The sequence below is a fragment of the Leptidea sinapis genome, chromosome 9 (assembly GCF_905404315.1).
Source record: "Leptidea sinapis chromosome 9, ilLepSina1.1, whole genome shotgun sequence".
NCBI classification, from domain to species: domain Eukaryota; kingdom Metazoa; phylum Arthropoda; class Insecta; order Lepidoptera; family Pieridae; genus Leptidea; species Leptidea sinapis.
In genome coordinates, this window is record NC_066273.1 from 7,533,520 (window position 1) to 7,547,094 (window position 13,575).

General features: G+C 35.2%; 1 protein-coding gene and 1 non-coding gene across 3 annotated transcripts in view; one reads left to right on the forward strand and one right to left on the reverse strand.

Annotated features, from left to right (window-relative positions):
- The window catches only part of LOC126965942 (rap1 GTPase-activating protein 1-like), a 127,337-nt gene that overhangs the window by 86,422 nt on the left and 27,340 nt on the right, over positions 1-13,575 (forward strand). For both annotated transcript variants that reach the window (XM_050809755.1, XM_050809756.1), the window contains one exon: positions 2,372-2,558. In XM_050809755.1, coding sequence (XP_050665712.1) covers positions 2,372-2,558 — 187 coding nt within the window. The remainder of the gene's footprint in view (positions 1-2,371; positions 2,559-13,575) is intronic.
- On the reverse strand, positions 8,013-8,085 carry Trnap-cgg (transfer RNA proline (anticodon CGG)). The gene has a single exon. It is a non-coding gene; the product is annotated as a tRNA-Pro (tRNA).

Sequence of the window (13,575 nt, forward strand, 5' to 3'; positions counted from 1 at the left end):
ACAGAGTGAACGGATGTTGTAGACATTAATTAACAAAAAACGCTATTTTTAATAAGATATTGTTCGTACGATTATATGATATATAGGAGTGAGGAAATTGCTCTATAAAACTCAACATCCTGGCAATTAAATTTTTTTTTTATTTACTTACGGCCGTTCCCAATATTCAGTCTATCTCTTACTTGAGATAAAAATCGTAATTATCGTTGACTTTTCTGTCGCAATAAACTTATCGACGGTAACTCACCTTATCCGTACACGCTGTCTGCCAATGGGAGGACGTATAGCTTACCAGGGATAGAAGTTTGTATGGAATTTCAATTCACGCATCCCAATATAAGGCGATAAGAATGACTTGTCGTGTATATTGGGACAGCTTCAGATTATTGACAACTAATTACTGACAGTAGAAGGTAGTAATTTATCTCTATCTATAGTAGTATATTGGGAACGGCCGTTAGTGCGTCACAAAATCATTCATCGAAATAGTTTCACAAACTTCCATCACCTTTGCTTCATTAGAACCCTTAATGATCAATATTGAAATAATAAAACTCTAGAATCTCCTACGCCATTGGCAACACTAACAATACCATCATCGACTAATATCGTATGCTTATCTTTTTCTATTTCTCCAGCTTCATATGTTAATATAATGACACTTTCATTCTGACTAACTTCGTGTACATCTTTAAGTATGTACATTCCTGCCTCGTTCTCTCTGCCTTGTGGCATTGAACTAAACGAGAACATCATGACGTTACATTCATTCCATCAAAGTGAAAACGTTCTAGCATTTTCCACGCCGCTTGTTACGAGTTGCTGTCAACAGTTCAACTAATGCTTCCGTTGCCATCCAATATTAAACTTTTGATGATGTTTACTGCCACGCCACTGATTTATAGCTTACGGTACACAATAGCGCTATCAATTTATCGATTTCTTGCCACACCGTGGTGACCTGAACCGAAGATTTGGGAACGTGACAATCTATGGCGAATCTAATTGTCTAACTGTTTCTTTAATTTAAACTTTCGCGCTTCTTTAATTTAAATTTTGTGTGCTTTGTATTGTAAACTTAATTTAAATAAATGATTACTATCTTGCTAGCCAAAACAATTTACAAATAAACAATTTTTTAAACAGCGACATCCCAAGTCAATATCCTAACATGCAAATATAGGGGTTGAGCAGTTTATCAATTGTAAAATAGATCCTGTAGATGGTGCCACAGCCTGAGAATTGATCAAGACATATCAAGGTTTATGAATGATACGTCATTCATACGGTTTGGTCGTCGCGAGTTCGAGTCCCGCTTCGTTTATAAATTTTGTTTACAAATTAATTAATTTGTTTAATTCACTAATACCCTCATTTATTTTTGTGACGTTATTGAGAAGTAATTGTAGGCAAATTCTAAAGAACATTTGTATGATACGCTGAACTATATTTCGAAGCTACTGTTTTAGGGGTAACTGAGACTTGAGGTTTTCTTCTGTCAAAAAGCATTAGGTCTAACCTCCCTGGTACGTTGTATAATAAAGACAGTTTCGTTGCCGCGAAAAGATTTAACTGTCCATCCTATACTAAAGCTGTTTAAATTTCCAATTTTAGGTTCACAACCTAAATAAATTCATTTTATCTCGAACTGTATTTAATGTATTCATACACATGATTGGATTATCTCTATCAGTTGGGAATTCGTTTTATCGGGTTTCATCAATATTGTTAGCGTTTTGATTTATTTCCTTCCTTTATTCACGCGTATTTATTAGTATAAATATTACGTGCTTTGGTTTTTGAATAACGACTAATTTGTTTTTTTTTTTTTACATTTTTTTACATTACTAATTCTCCATAAACGTCATCCTTACTATTTGGATGGATGACGTCACTCAACAGCTATTCAAGGAATTTTCTTGCGTAGTGTTTACAGGACGATGTAACATATTTACCTACGAAATAACTGTCGGTCCTGTAATCAATCCGTTGTTGTAAGAGAGTATGCGGTGATTATAACTTATCTGGTGACCTATACGCTTTTTTTACCTCCTTTTCCATTCACCAGTGGGACACTCCTTTGCACAGGATGCCGTCTAGATAATGGGTACCACAACGGCGCCTATTTCTGCCGTGAAGCAGTAATGTGTAAGCAGAACTGTGTTTCGGTATGAAGGGTGCCGTAGGTATTGAAATTACTGGGCAAATGAGACTTGACATCTTATGTCTCACGATGACGAGCGCTGTTGTAGTGCCGCTCAGAATTTTTGGGTATTTCAATCGAATCCTGAGCACTGAACGTCCTGCTCGTCTCGACCCTTATTAACATAAAAAAGTAGAGGTTTGTTATTTATGGGCGCTTTGTTTCCAGGTGTCAAGGCGGTCTGTGTCAGTCGGGGCTACCACCGGCTCTACAGAGAGGCACTCGTATACGGAGCCGAGGGTACCGGCGCCCCATGGGCCTCCCCCCTCTCCCGGCGCGGCCGCTGTACAACGTCGCGTCGCTGCTGCCTGCCAAGCCAGCAGAAGATTGCTGGAGGACATATTGGCTAAACCTGGTAAGTTATTTCGCAATATTTAAACATTCAATTTTTCAAATAAACTGGAAGTTGACAGGGAAAAACTTTCAGCTTATTTTAAATGAAACCCCAGTGCATTTTTTTTTTCAAAGGTTATTTATATTTCAACCGGTTACAATGGAAAAGCCTTAGGTAATGTAATGTACTTCACCGTCACCATCAACTGTCATTAAAACCATAACAATACTTGTACCGGACAAGGAAGAGTGGATAGTCCTGTACAAGTGCTCAGATCAGGGATCAAGTACCTACTCTGTTAACGAGCGACAATGACAAGTAGCTTGCGCAATAACGGCCGTTCCCAATTTACTATCTTCAGATAGAGATAAATTACTACCTTCTACTGTCAGTAATTAGTCAATAATCTGAAGCTATCCCAATATACCCTATAAGTCATTATTATCGCCTTATATTGGGACGCGTGAATTGCAATTTCCATACAAACTTCTATCGCTGGTAAGCTATACGTGCGTCGTACTATTGACAGACAGCGTGTACGGATAAGGTGCGTTACCGTCGATAAGTTTATTGGGACAGAAAAGTCAACGATAGTTACGATTTTTATCTCAAGTAAAGAGATAGACAGAATATTGAGAACGGTCGTAAGTTGTTATGTTAAAATTTTGTAAATCTAAATCTTAAATAAGAAATAAACGGTGTATGCTGCAGAACATACAACAGAAGTAAATTCAAAGCAATGTTATTAATACGAAAAATAATATTTTTTGTTCTATAATCATAAAGTCATAACATTTATAATTTAATAATTGATATAAAGCCAAGTTTACACGAACGAACGTTACACAAAAAGGTTTTTTTAGGGACGAGACGAGCATGACGTTGAGCTGATGGTAATTGGTACGATCTGCCTATTACAATACAGTGCCGCTCAGGATTCTTGAAAATCCTAAAAATTTTGAGCGGCATTACAATTGCGCTCGTCACCTTGAGACATAAGATGTTAAGTCTCATTTGCCCAGTTATTTCACTAGCTACGGCGCCCTTTAAACCGAAACACAGTAATGTTTACATATAACTGCTTCACGACAGAAATTGACGTCGTTGTGGTACCCATAATCTAGCCGGCATCCTGTGCGGTTGCGAATCAGAACTGCAAAGCCCTCCCATAAAAAGTTTCACTGCAAAACAGTTATCTATATGTAGATATTAAATTTATATCAAATAATTACTAACTTTAATACTTTTTATATTAAACTATAGTGACCCTAATTAATTACGAAGATGAAGAGACTAATGGAAATGTTATTATGACTTGTATTGTCTTAAGTAAACAATGAAACACCCTCTTATTGTTATTTACTTGTAGAGGATAAATTAGTTGGGAGTTATAATGCTGAACATAATCTGTACCTAAGTGGGTCTGAATGCCAATGTTAAAATATGCTAGTATTTCCATACCACCTCGAAAAATCTTTGAATATGAAAACACTTCATTTCAGAAGTATTAACATAAACCAACTTATACGCTGTCAAAAACAATGAACAATTAGAGTAAATGTAATTTTTTTACGATTATCGGAATCGGCTCTAAAAAATTTGGTGGAATTTCTTCTCAAGAAGAGTTTGTTGAATCCAGATTCCCAGAGTTTAACCGCAAATAGCTGAAATGTTATAGGTTAATAATTCGTTTAAATAGATTCATAATTTCTTATTATACAAAAAATGTATTTCTAATTTTTCAGTGCAAATCGGCTATTTTGTATTCAATTCAAGGCAAAAGAGCTTACTTTGAACTGTTTTTATAAGCATATTTATAATGTATACTGTATAATAGTGTTAAATATCAAAAAGATATTTGAGTACATTAATATATTGTTACTTGCTTGGATTTTGTTTCAAAAACCTTGCAAATTTTACTATAATATAGTTCCGCTGATCTTTATGTCTGAATATTTTATTATTAGTATTACCACAGAGTAGGGTATCTACTGCAAACCGTCAAGAAGAGAAAAGTTAAATATTTGAGCCACGTCTTGAGATTTCAGTGGGAGGTTCCTTTGCACAGGATGCCGGCTAGATTATGGATACGACAACGGTGCCTATTTCTGCCGTGAAGCAGTAATGTGTAAACATTATTGTGTTTCGATCTGAAGGGCGCCGTAGCTAGTGAAATTACTGGACAAATGAGTCTTAACATATGTCTCAAGGTGATGAGCGCAATTGGAGTGCCGCTCAGAACTTTTGGGTTTTTCAAGAATCCTGAGCGGCACTGCATCGTGATGGGCAAGGCATATTATTTACCATCAGTTGAACGTCCTGCTCGTCTCATCTCTTATTCTCATAAATAAAGTCACTAGGGCTACCAACTTATAATGATGGGCAAAGTAGAGGGCAATCGACACGCTGGAAGAAGAATAAGTCCTGGTTGCGTAACATCCGGAAATGGACGAAGATCGCCAGCGTAGAAAAACTATTTCGTTTAGAAAGACCGCGAAAAATTTGCCGAGCTGACGGCCAACCTCCAGTAGTGGAGAGGTACAGGAAGAAGGAGAAGGGATAACTATGAAATTTTTCAAGAGTAGCGATCCTCTTTCCGCGAGCTGGCTTTAAATACCTGCTATGGACCAGCAAGGAGAAAATTGGCAAAAAATGTTTTTCTGTTGGTTTGTGCACGCTGATGTCGGAATTTTTTTAGACGAGACGAGCAGGACGTTCAGCTTATGGTAATTGATACGCTCTGCCCATTACAATGAAGTATCGCTCAGGATTCTTGAAAAACCCAAAAATTCTGAGCGGCAACACAATTATTGCGACATAAGATGTTAATTGTTAAGTCTCATTTGCCCACTAATTTCACTCGCTACGGTGACCCTTAGACCGAAACACATTAATGCTTACACATTACTGCTTCACGGCCGTTTTGGTACCCATAATCTAGCCGGCATCCTGTGCAAATAGGCCTCCCACTGTAACTTCCGAATTGAATTGAATGCAATTGTCACTGATGTTTTGTGACAAGCTCCCTGAAATTCAGTGTTTGTTTTATTTCAGTCGGCTAAGAAACAAAAAAGTAATTTGAAATATTTCACGGAAAATACGCGGACAGTGTCGCGGGTTGAATTCGTAAGAGTGATCACCGCTCGGCAAAGTGTATTCTAAGTTAACGTCAGTAAGAAACGAGTACAATGCAAAGTGTTTGAGCATGATTTAAGCAATTTAGACAAAGAAAGTGCTTTAGAAAAGCTTTTGACTTGTAATGTCTTTGTTAACTAAGGCAAGTTTAGTTCAATTGTCAAGAGAAAGTAAGGAAGGAGGCACCGAATACTGGGGGAAAGTGAGAAAGTGATTTACTTCGGAACATTAAGTGATAATTCATTTATTTACTTGAATTTTGCTGTGCTGACACGTTGAAGATTATGTGAAACAATTTGTTATGTTTTAAAGTGATAAACCTCACTTCTGGGATTAATTACAGGAATAAAATTTTATCACTCGAACGTGTGTCACAGTTGGAAGTGTGATCGCACGGAACGCGAGAGGTCGCGGTTTCGAGTCCCGCATCGTTCTTATGATTAATGAAAATTTTACAATATCATTTTCCGCTTAAACAATAATTCTGTAGGTACTTGTGTCTTTCAATGAATACCTTTTTCATCACGGCTTAACAGATTTAGATGTAATACTGTATCATTGAAGAAATATTTTATAATTTTCGCAATAATCAGGTTTTAATTCAGGTTTTTTCGCAATAACCCGTGAAATATTTTATTTCCAAACTTAAAGTGAAGCACTGCATAGCAACACTTGGACGTTTGAAATATAGGTTCCGTTAAAGGTAGTATGGCTGCCAACAACTTGATTGATACGCTTGCAATCCTAACTAATATGTGTATATACAGGCTTGAAATCTGTTAAAACAATTGAGTTAAATTGTTTGAATGAAAGAGCAATAGAACAGGCACGAATTTCTCATAGGGCGCTAATATGGGATCGCCGAAGAGTGTTTTCTTCCTTTGCTCGAAGAACATATTATTTCCTGGGTCCTTACCTGTACAGTAAATTATACAAACAAAATAGGAGTTCTATAGATAAGACTAAACGCAGTTGTAAAAAAGTAATATTTGAATGGTTAAAAGTTTTAAACTACAATGATACAGAAAAACTTATAAATGTACTAAACCAAAAAACAATAATTGTAATTACTATACCAATGTAATCGATTGTCTTTTCTTACTAAGCCCACACACAAACATATACACACACATTCATACACACACACACACACTTCCATACACACACACACGCGAATTTCTTTTATTTTTATTTTGTACTAAGATACCCCTATCTTAAAAGACTGGACCTCACGACACAGGGAATCCTAGTGTGAGGCCAGAATACTTGTAAATTAAAGTTACTTACTTTGTACCAATGTATACTTTGTAACAGATATTTTTGTAACAACTATGTAACTAATATTGTACCCCAATAAATTATTCTATTCTATTCTATAAACCTCGCTACTGTGACACCAGGAGGCTTCTTTGAACAGGAAGCCGGGTAGGCTTAACTTTAATAAAATTGATATGGGAGTTTTTTTATGGAAAAAGGCAGACAAACGAGTGTACGGGTCACCTGGTGTTAAGTGATCACCGCCGCCCACATTCTTTTGCAACACCAGAGGAATCACAGGAGCGTTGCCGGCCTGTAAGGAAGGTGTACGCGCTTTGTTTGAAGGTATCCATGTCGTATCGTCCCGGAAACACCGCACAAGGAAGTTCTTGTAGTATTATTTTTACATAGTTTTACTACGCAACCCGGCATTTTAGTTTCAACTATTAGCAAAGTTTAACAAAACATGTGGCACGTCAACGTCACACATTGTTCGAGACTGGCTCGAGTAAGCCCACTTGGGCGTGGTATTAGTTGCCACATTTTGCGACTACTACGTTTCTAGTTGGAGCGCAGCGGAGAGCAATAGTTAATCTAAGTTTATACATACCGATGTTCAGCATTTCAATACATTTTCACCTAAAATCACAATTTTTGAACAATTCTGAACCGGGAATTCTTGTAGATGAAGCTGTATTTGGATTAAATGAAAAACCACCGTCGCTAGTTAGCTGTTGATTAAAACATTAATTAAATTAGATGTTGGAGTGTTATCTTGGGAAATCATGTCTGCAGCTGTAAGTTTGTGTGACTTTTGCATGTGAAAATAAGTTTTAAGTCGATGATTTCCCATTTTGAATTATTTTTCCTCGTTTAACTTATTTTATATTTGAAAGTACCTTAGTATTAATAGAAGAGAAAATATAAAACGGATGGTATATTTATCATCAGTACAAAATGAGTATTAGGCGAGTTGGATTTATTTTTGTTTTTTTTTTTATGAAGTACTTATTACTATTTTTTAAAGTGATAACCGTCACTTCTGGGAATAATTAAACAAATAAAATTTGAAAACAAAATTTATGAACGATGCGGGACTCGAACCCGCGACCTCTGACGTTCCGTGCGAGCGCTCTTTCCACTGAGCCAAACGTTCGAGTGACGTTTCGTTGATAAATCTTGTATTTCTTGTTCAACGCTCAGGTATTGACTGTTTTGTCTAATAAACAGCAATAAATCATTTATTTCCAGGCATTTCACCCATGAATCTACAAACAATCTTAACTTAAATTTTATTACATAGTTCAGTTTTATTTGATTTTAATTAAATTACAGATAAAAATTTAATATAGGTCATAATTACAATTAAAAAGAAAATAATTAAATTATAAAATAACTAAAATTAAAAAATAATGTTTTTGAGAAGTAATTTTATATTTAGCTAAGCACACAAAACGTGATTCCGGGACGATACGACATGGGTACCTTCAAAAAAAGCGCGTACACCTTCCATAAAGGCCGGCAACGCTCTTTTGATTCCTCTGGTGTTGCAAGAGAATGTGGTCGGCGGTGATCACTTAACACCAGGTGACCCGTACGCTGTACTTGGATTAAATGAAAAACCACCGTCGCTAGTTAGCTGTTGATTAAAACATTAAATAAATTAGTACGCTCGTTTGTCCTCCTATTCCATAAAAAAAAAAACAAATTCCTACAATACTGAGTGTGTAACATACTCATCATGTTTGATATCTAATGGGAGTTGCTTGGAGTGGTCCATGAATATGTTATTTACAATGTAATTGCATTGCGTTGGAAGTGTTAAAGTATTCCCTTCGGGAAGAAATATATTTTACAAATGCTGATGAACAATGTATGAATTTATATACAAACTAGCTGACCCGACAGACTTCGTACTGTCTCAATGGATAAATAAAAGACCTAAACAAACAAAAGGAATTCTTTTTTTAACAAAACTTAAGATTTATCAATCTACATAAAAAAATCTTATAGATAGTTACCAACTGTAGTTAATCTATAATAGTAACCTAAAATTAAGTTTATTTTTTGCCTCCTGAGAAAGTTAGAAAAATATAAAAATTCTTATTGGTTATTCATTTTAAGCCATTATTTTAATTTGATTTCTGAGCGACGACACATCAAAGGAAAAACAAATCGTAATTTTTATTTAATTCTGAGCATTTTCATATTTATTCACCTTTTAAACCTTCTCTGGACTTCCACAATTAATTTAAGATCAAAAATAGCCAAATCGGTCCAGCCGTTCTCGGGTTTTAGTGAGACTAACGAACAGCAATTCATTTTTATATATATAGATATATTGGCATGGTTTGTAATATGACTTTGTAGTATAATTTTAAATTAAATTGGTATATGGAGTTTTCCGCATTCCACATTCATGTTATGACGTATTTTCCATAGGACAGATCATCGCTTCTTTTATTCCCTTATGGGTGTCATTGTGGGAAGTCCCTTCTTTCTAGTACTGTTTTAAATAATTTAAGAAATCTTTGTACAAAATTTAATGTTCGTAGCACAGCACAGCAGTAGCAGTTTGAATTATAAGTAGTCTGGCCACAAGTATTGCCACAGCTTAAAAAATAGGTTTTGAAATTTTTATGAATATGTTGTCGGTACTAAATATAACTTTGAACTTTGGAGTATAATAGTAGGATATCATTGTCAAGTTTCATTATGCTAAATAGTGTTCTCATCAGGGAATTGAAAGCATTGTTTGAAAGTACACGGTGACCTACATTCGGTGCCGACCAAATAATTTAAATGACGCAATTTTTGTCGGATAATGTTGCCATATTTAATTTTAAGCTTACCAACCACAGAACAGAAAAGAACGCCGTGACCGAATCCAAGACCCCAGATTTGGAGTAATTTTTGACCCGCCCAGTTCTGTTTCAAATTGTTAACTTAGTGTTAAGTATCTACCGATTTATATAAGAAAAGCTCCAAACGTTCAATGCATTCAAAGACAAAGTAGACATGTCACATCTTCCAGCGGAATTCATAATTTAATTTTCTTACGGCCGTTCCCAATATACTATCGATAGAGATAAATTACTACCTTCTACTGTCAGTAATTAGCTGTCAATAATCTGAAGCTGTTCCAATATACCCGATAAGTCATTCTTATCGCCTTATATTGGGATGCGTGGATTGTAATTTCCATACAGACTTCTATAGCTGGTAAGCTATACGTGCGTCGTACCATTGACAGACAGCGTGTACGGATAAGGTGCGTTACCGTCGATAAGTTTATTGGGACAACGAAAAGTCAACGATAGTTACGATTTTTATCTCAAGTAAGAGATAGACTGAACATTGGGAACGGCCGAGTCATATTTAAATTCATATTGTCATAATCGGTCCACCCATAAATTTCAGGCACATAGAATTATTGATATTCTTAAAAGTTTAATATAACGAAAAGTAACTTAAATATGATTATTATTAATATACTATTCTTTCATAAACCATTCATTTTCTTGCTAATTACAGCGAGAACTTTTTATCACACGCTTCAGCAACTGGAGTTGATTATAAAATTATAGTTATGGAAAGTGATCTTCTTGTATCTTGATGAAGTTTAATGATCACCTTGCTAAGTCCTCGTTCTTTTGCATTTCAATTGAAGCTGGTGGTCGGTAAACACGGAATTACTAGAGTAGTAATCGTAAGTAAGAACAATTTGATAATATTTCTTTCGAATGCCTTTTCATATACACGTAAATAAATATAATTCGTGCTTTTCCAAGGCTACATAATATTATCATCAAATACAAAAGAAGTTCTATTTGACACCTACTATTTGTGTTTTAAACACAGACTGACTTTCTCAATTTTTTTAAATAAAGCTGTGAATCTAGATTTAAAAGAGTGGCAATGAGTTTCTTGCCAATTTTTCTTTATAAGCTCAACATTTTCCAAAGTGGTGGTAAATGGTAGAAAGTACAACTTTTGACATTAATTTAAGTGTCATTTCTTTGACCTGAATGAGTAAAGCAATTATTATTTGATATGTTTTAAACACCAGGTCACATAAACAAAGAATCTATAAACCATTTGTTATGGGATCTAAAGCGTTAATTATCATTCAAGTGTAGGCAATTATAGTATTTATTTAAATGAAAATAAGGGATGAGACGAGCAGGATATTCAGCTGATGGTAGGTAATTGATAGGCCCTGCCCATTACAATGCAGAGCCTTGACACGCAAGATGTTAAGTCTCATTTGCCCAGTAATTTCAATAGCAACGGGGCCCTTCATACCGAAACACAGTAATGCTTACACATTACTGCTTCACGGCAGAAATAGGCACCGTTGTGGTACAATGAAATAAATTAAAACAATTGAAGAGTTACACATTTATTTAAAACTAGAAAGGTGTATTATTATCAATGAGTCTCCCCTCTCCGTTAGAATGCTTGGGTGGTGTTGTGTGACGGGTTGCTTTGGTTGCGGGCGATGACTCATGCGTACCCTTTTATTTACCTGTAGAAGCCTTATTATAAAGTTTACAACACGCAATTTGTTTACCAACTTCAAAAAAGAGAAGGTTATTTGTCGTGTGTAATTTTGAAGTGATATCTAAGTGGCAAGTTTGGATAAAATGATGGAGTGATATTTTTTCCATCACAATTTTGCAACACCTTGAACCTAATAGATAAATCTCAACAATGTACAAAGATATTATGAATATTGCGAGTCAGTTCGATATAAGGATATCTATGGTGTGGTTATATAAAAGACTAAGTCTTAAGACAACCACTAGACGTACTTTGTCAGCAATGTGGCATAATAATCCCCATTCATCGAAGTTTTAGAAAGACATTACACTGTTGCGAGGAAATTAATTGTATATTATTATTGTATTTGATTGGTTAAAAACAAATTAATTTATACCAATTAAACTGAAAAGTACGGTGCGGATAACAGAAAATAACTTAAATACAGTCCATAATGTTGATGTTTTCTTCTAAGTGCATTTATAATATTATGTTGTAGGCTTTCATTTAAATGCAAGCAATCTCCCGCGGTTTCGTCTACTTACGATTAAAATTCATGTGTAGTACTTTATATATACAGACCCCTTATTACTTAAAATAAAATAAGCCGATATTACACCTTATAGCATGAGCTATCTGCCATTGGAGTGCCGTCTTACATGGGTCCAGCCGTTTTGGAGATTGTACGGAACATAAATACAGGAAAAATTGTAATAATTGGTATTCTGGTGTAGGTACCATGTAAATACTTCTACAATATGATCCCAGAAAATGTACTAAACAAATGTGTTACGAAATTTAAAAGAATTGTTAAAAAACGTTTGTGTGGGAAAGGTTACTATAGCATAAACGATTTTCTTAATGACACCACGGACTGGCAATAAAGCGAACACCCTCAGGCTCTTTAATTATAAATGCTTTTTGTACCATATCACATTGTAATCCATATTTTTATGTTTAAAAAAAAGCCCGCTGAGTTTCCTGCACCCATTCTTCTCAGGTCTGAGGCAGTCTCTTTTGAATGGGTGGTAGTTTGTGACGTTCAATAAGTGATTTTGAATAAAAATATTTGAATTTGAATCAGATACTAATGCGTCTATTATCTATAGGTGTCTCTCTATAACTACAGCAATCTATCACTATAGTTTGCCATAACAAAAATTACAATAAAGAGAATAGATTCGTAGATGTAACAAATTTATCTCAACAACTATTTATCCTACATGAAATACAGCACGCTGCCAAATCTACCTGATTTCATACGTATGTATGGACAATGCTCCTACAGGACAAAGCTGTGCAAACCTTTACAATGGCCGGTCTAGACTAGAACGTTACTTTTGAGATTAGATCCTTTTTATAACATTTTAAACTAGCTTGCTCAATTGCAATGTTCTTACATTTACATTACATTGCAAGATATATATTGTGTCGATGAGTTTGCTTGTTTGGTATTACCATTGTTTATTTGTATTAATCTTTTAATATATATTTCCCCCTCAAGACCTTAATATTGTATAACATATGGGCATTAAAAAAACCGATTGGTCACTGGACTGATACCTATATATATATATAAATGCCAAGTGATTAGGCAGATTGCAAGATATTAAACTAAATATTTAAAAAAATATATATTAAGTAAATTTAGTGTCTATGCATCTTCATCATCGTCTTCTGCTGGATATGGGCCTGCCCCAAAGATCTACACGACGATAGATCCTGCGGTGCCCTCATCCAATGTACTCTGGTGTTCTGACCAGATCGTCCGTCCATCTTGAGGGGGGCTACCAACACTTCATATAGACATAGCCACAGGGGCGTGCATACTATATAGGGAATTAGGCAGTGCCTACCTCGTTAAGAACCTACATAAATATATAGCTCTACTGTTAAAGTTTAATTTCGTTCCGTTATTCTATAAATAAACTTTTATTAAGCACCCACTCATTAAATTTTACATTACGCTAGATACTAAATACCTACCGTAGGCAGTCTCAAGATTGCATATTCGATATACAACTTCAATATTTAAACCTCAAAACCTAGTAAATACTGTTGATCTAAAGCTCAACTACGACTAGGTAGAAAACCACGCCCCTGA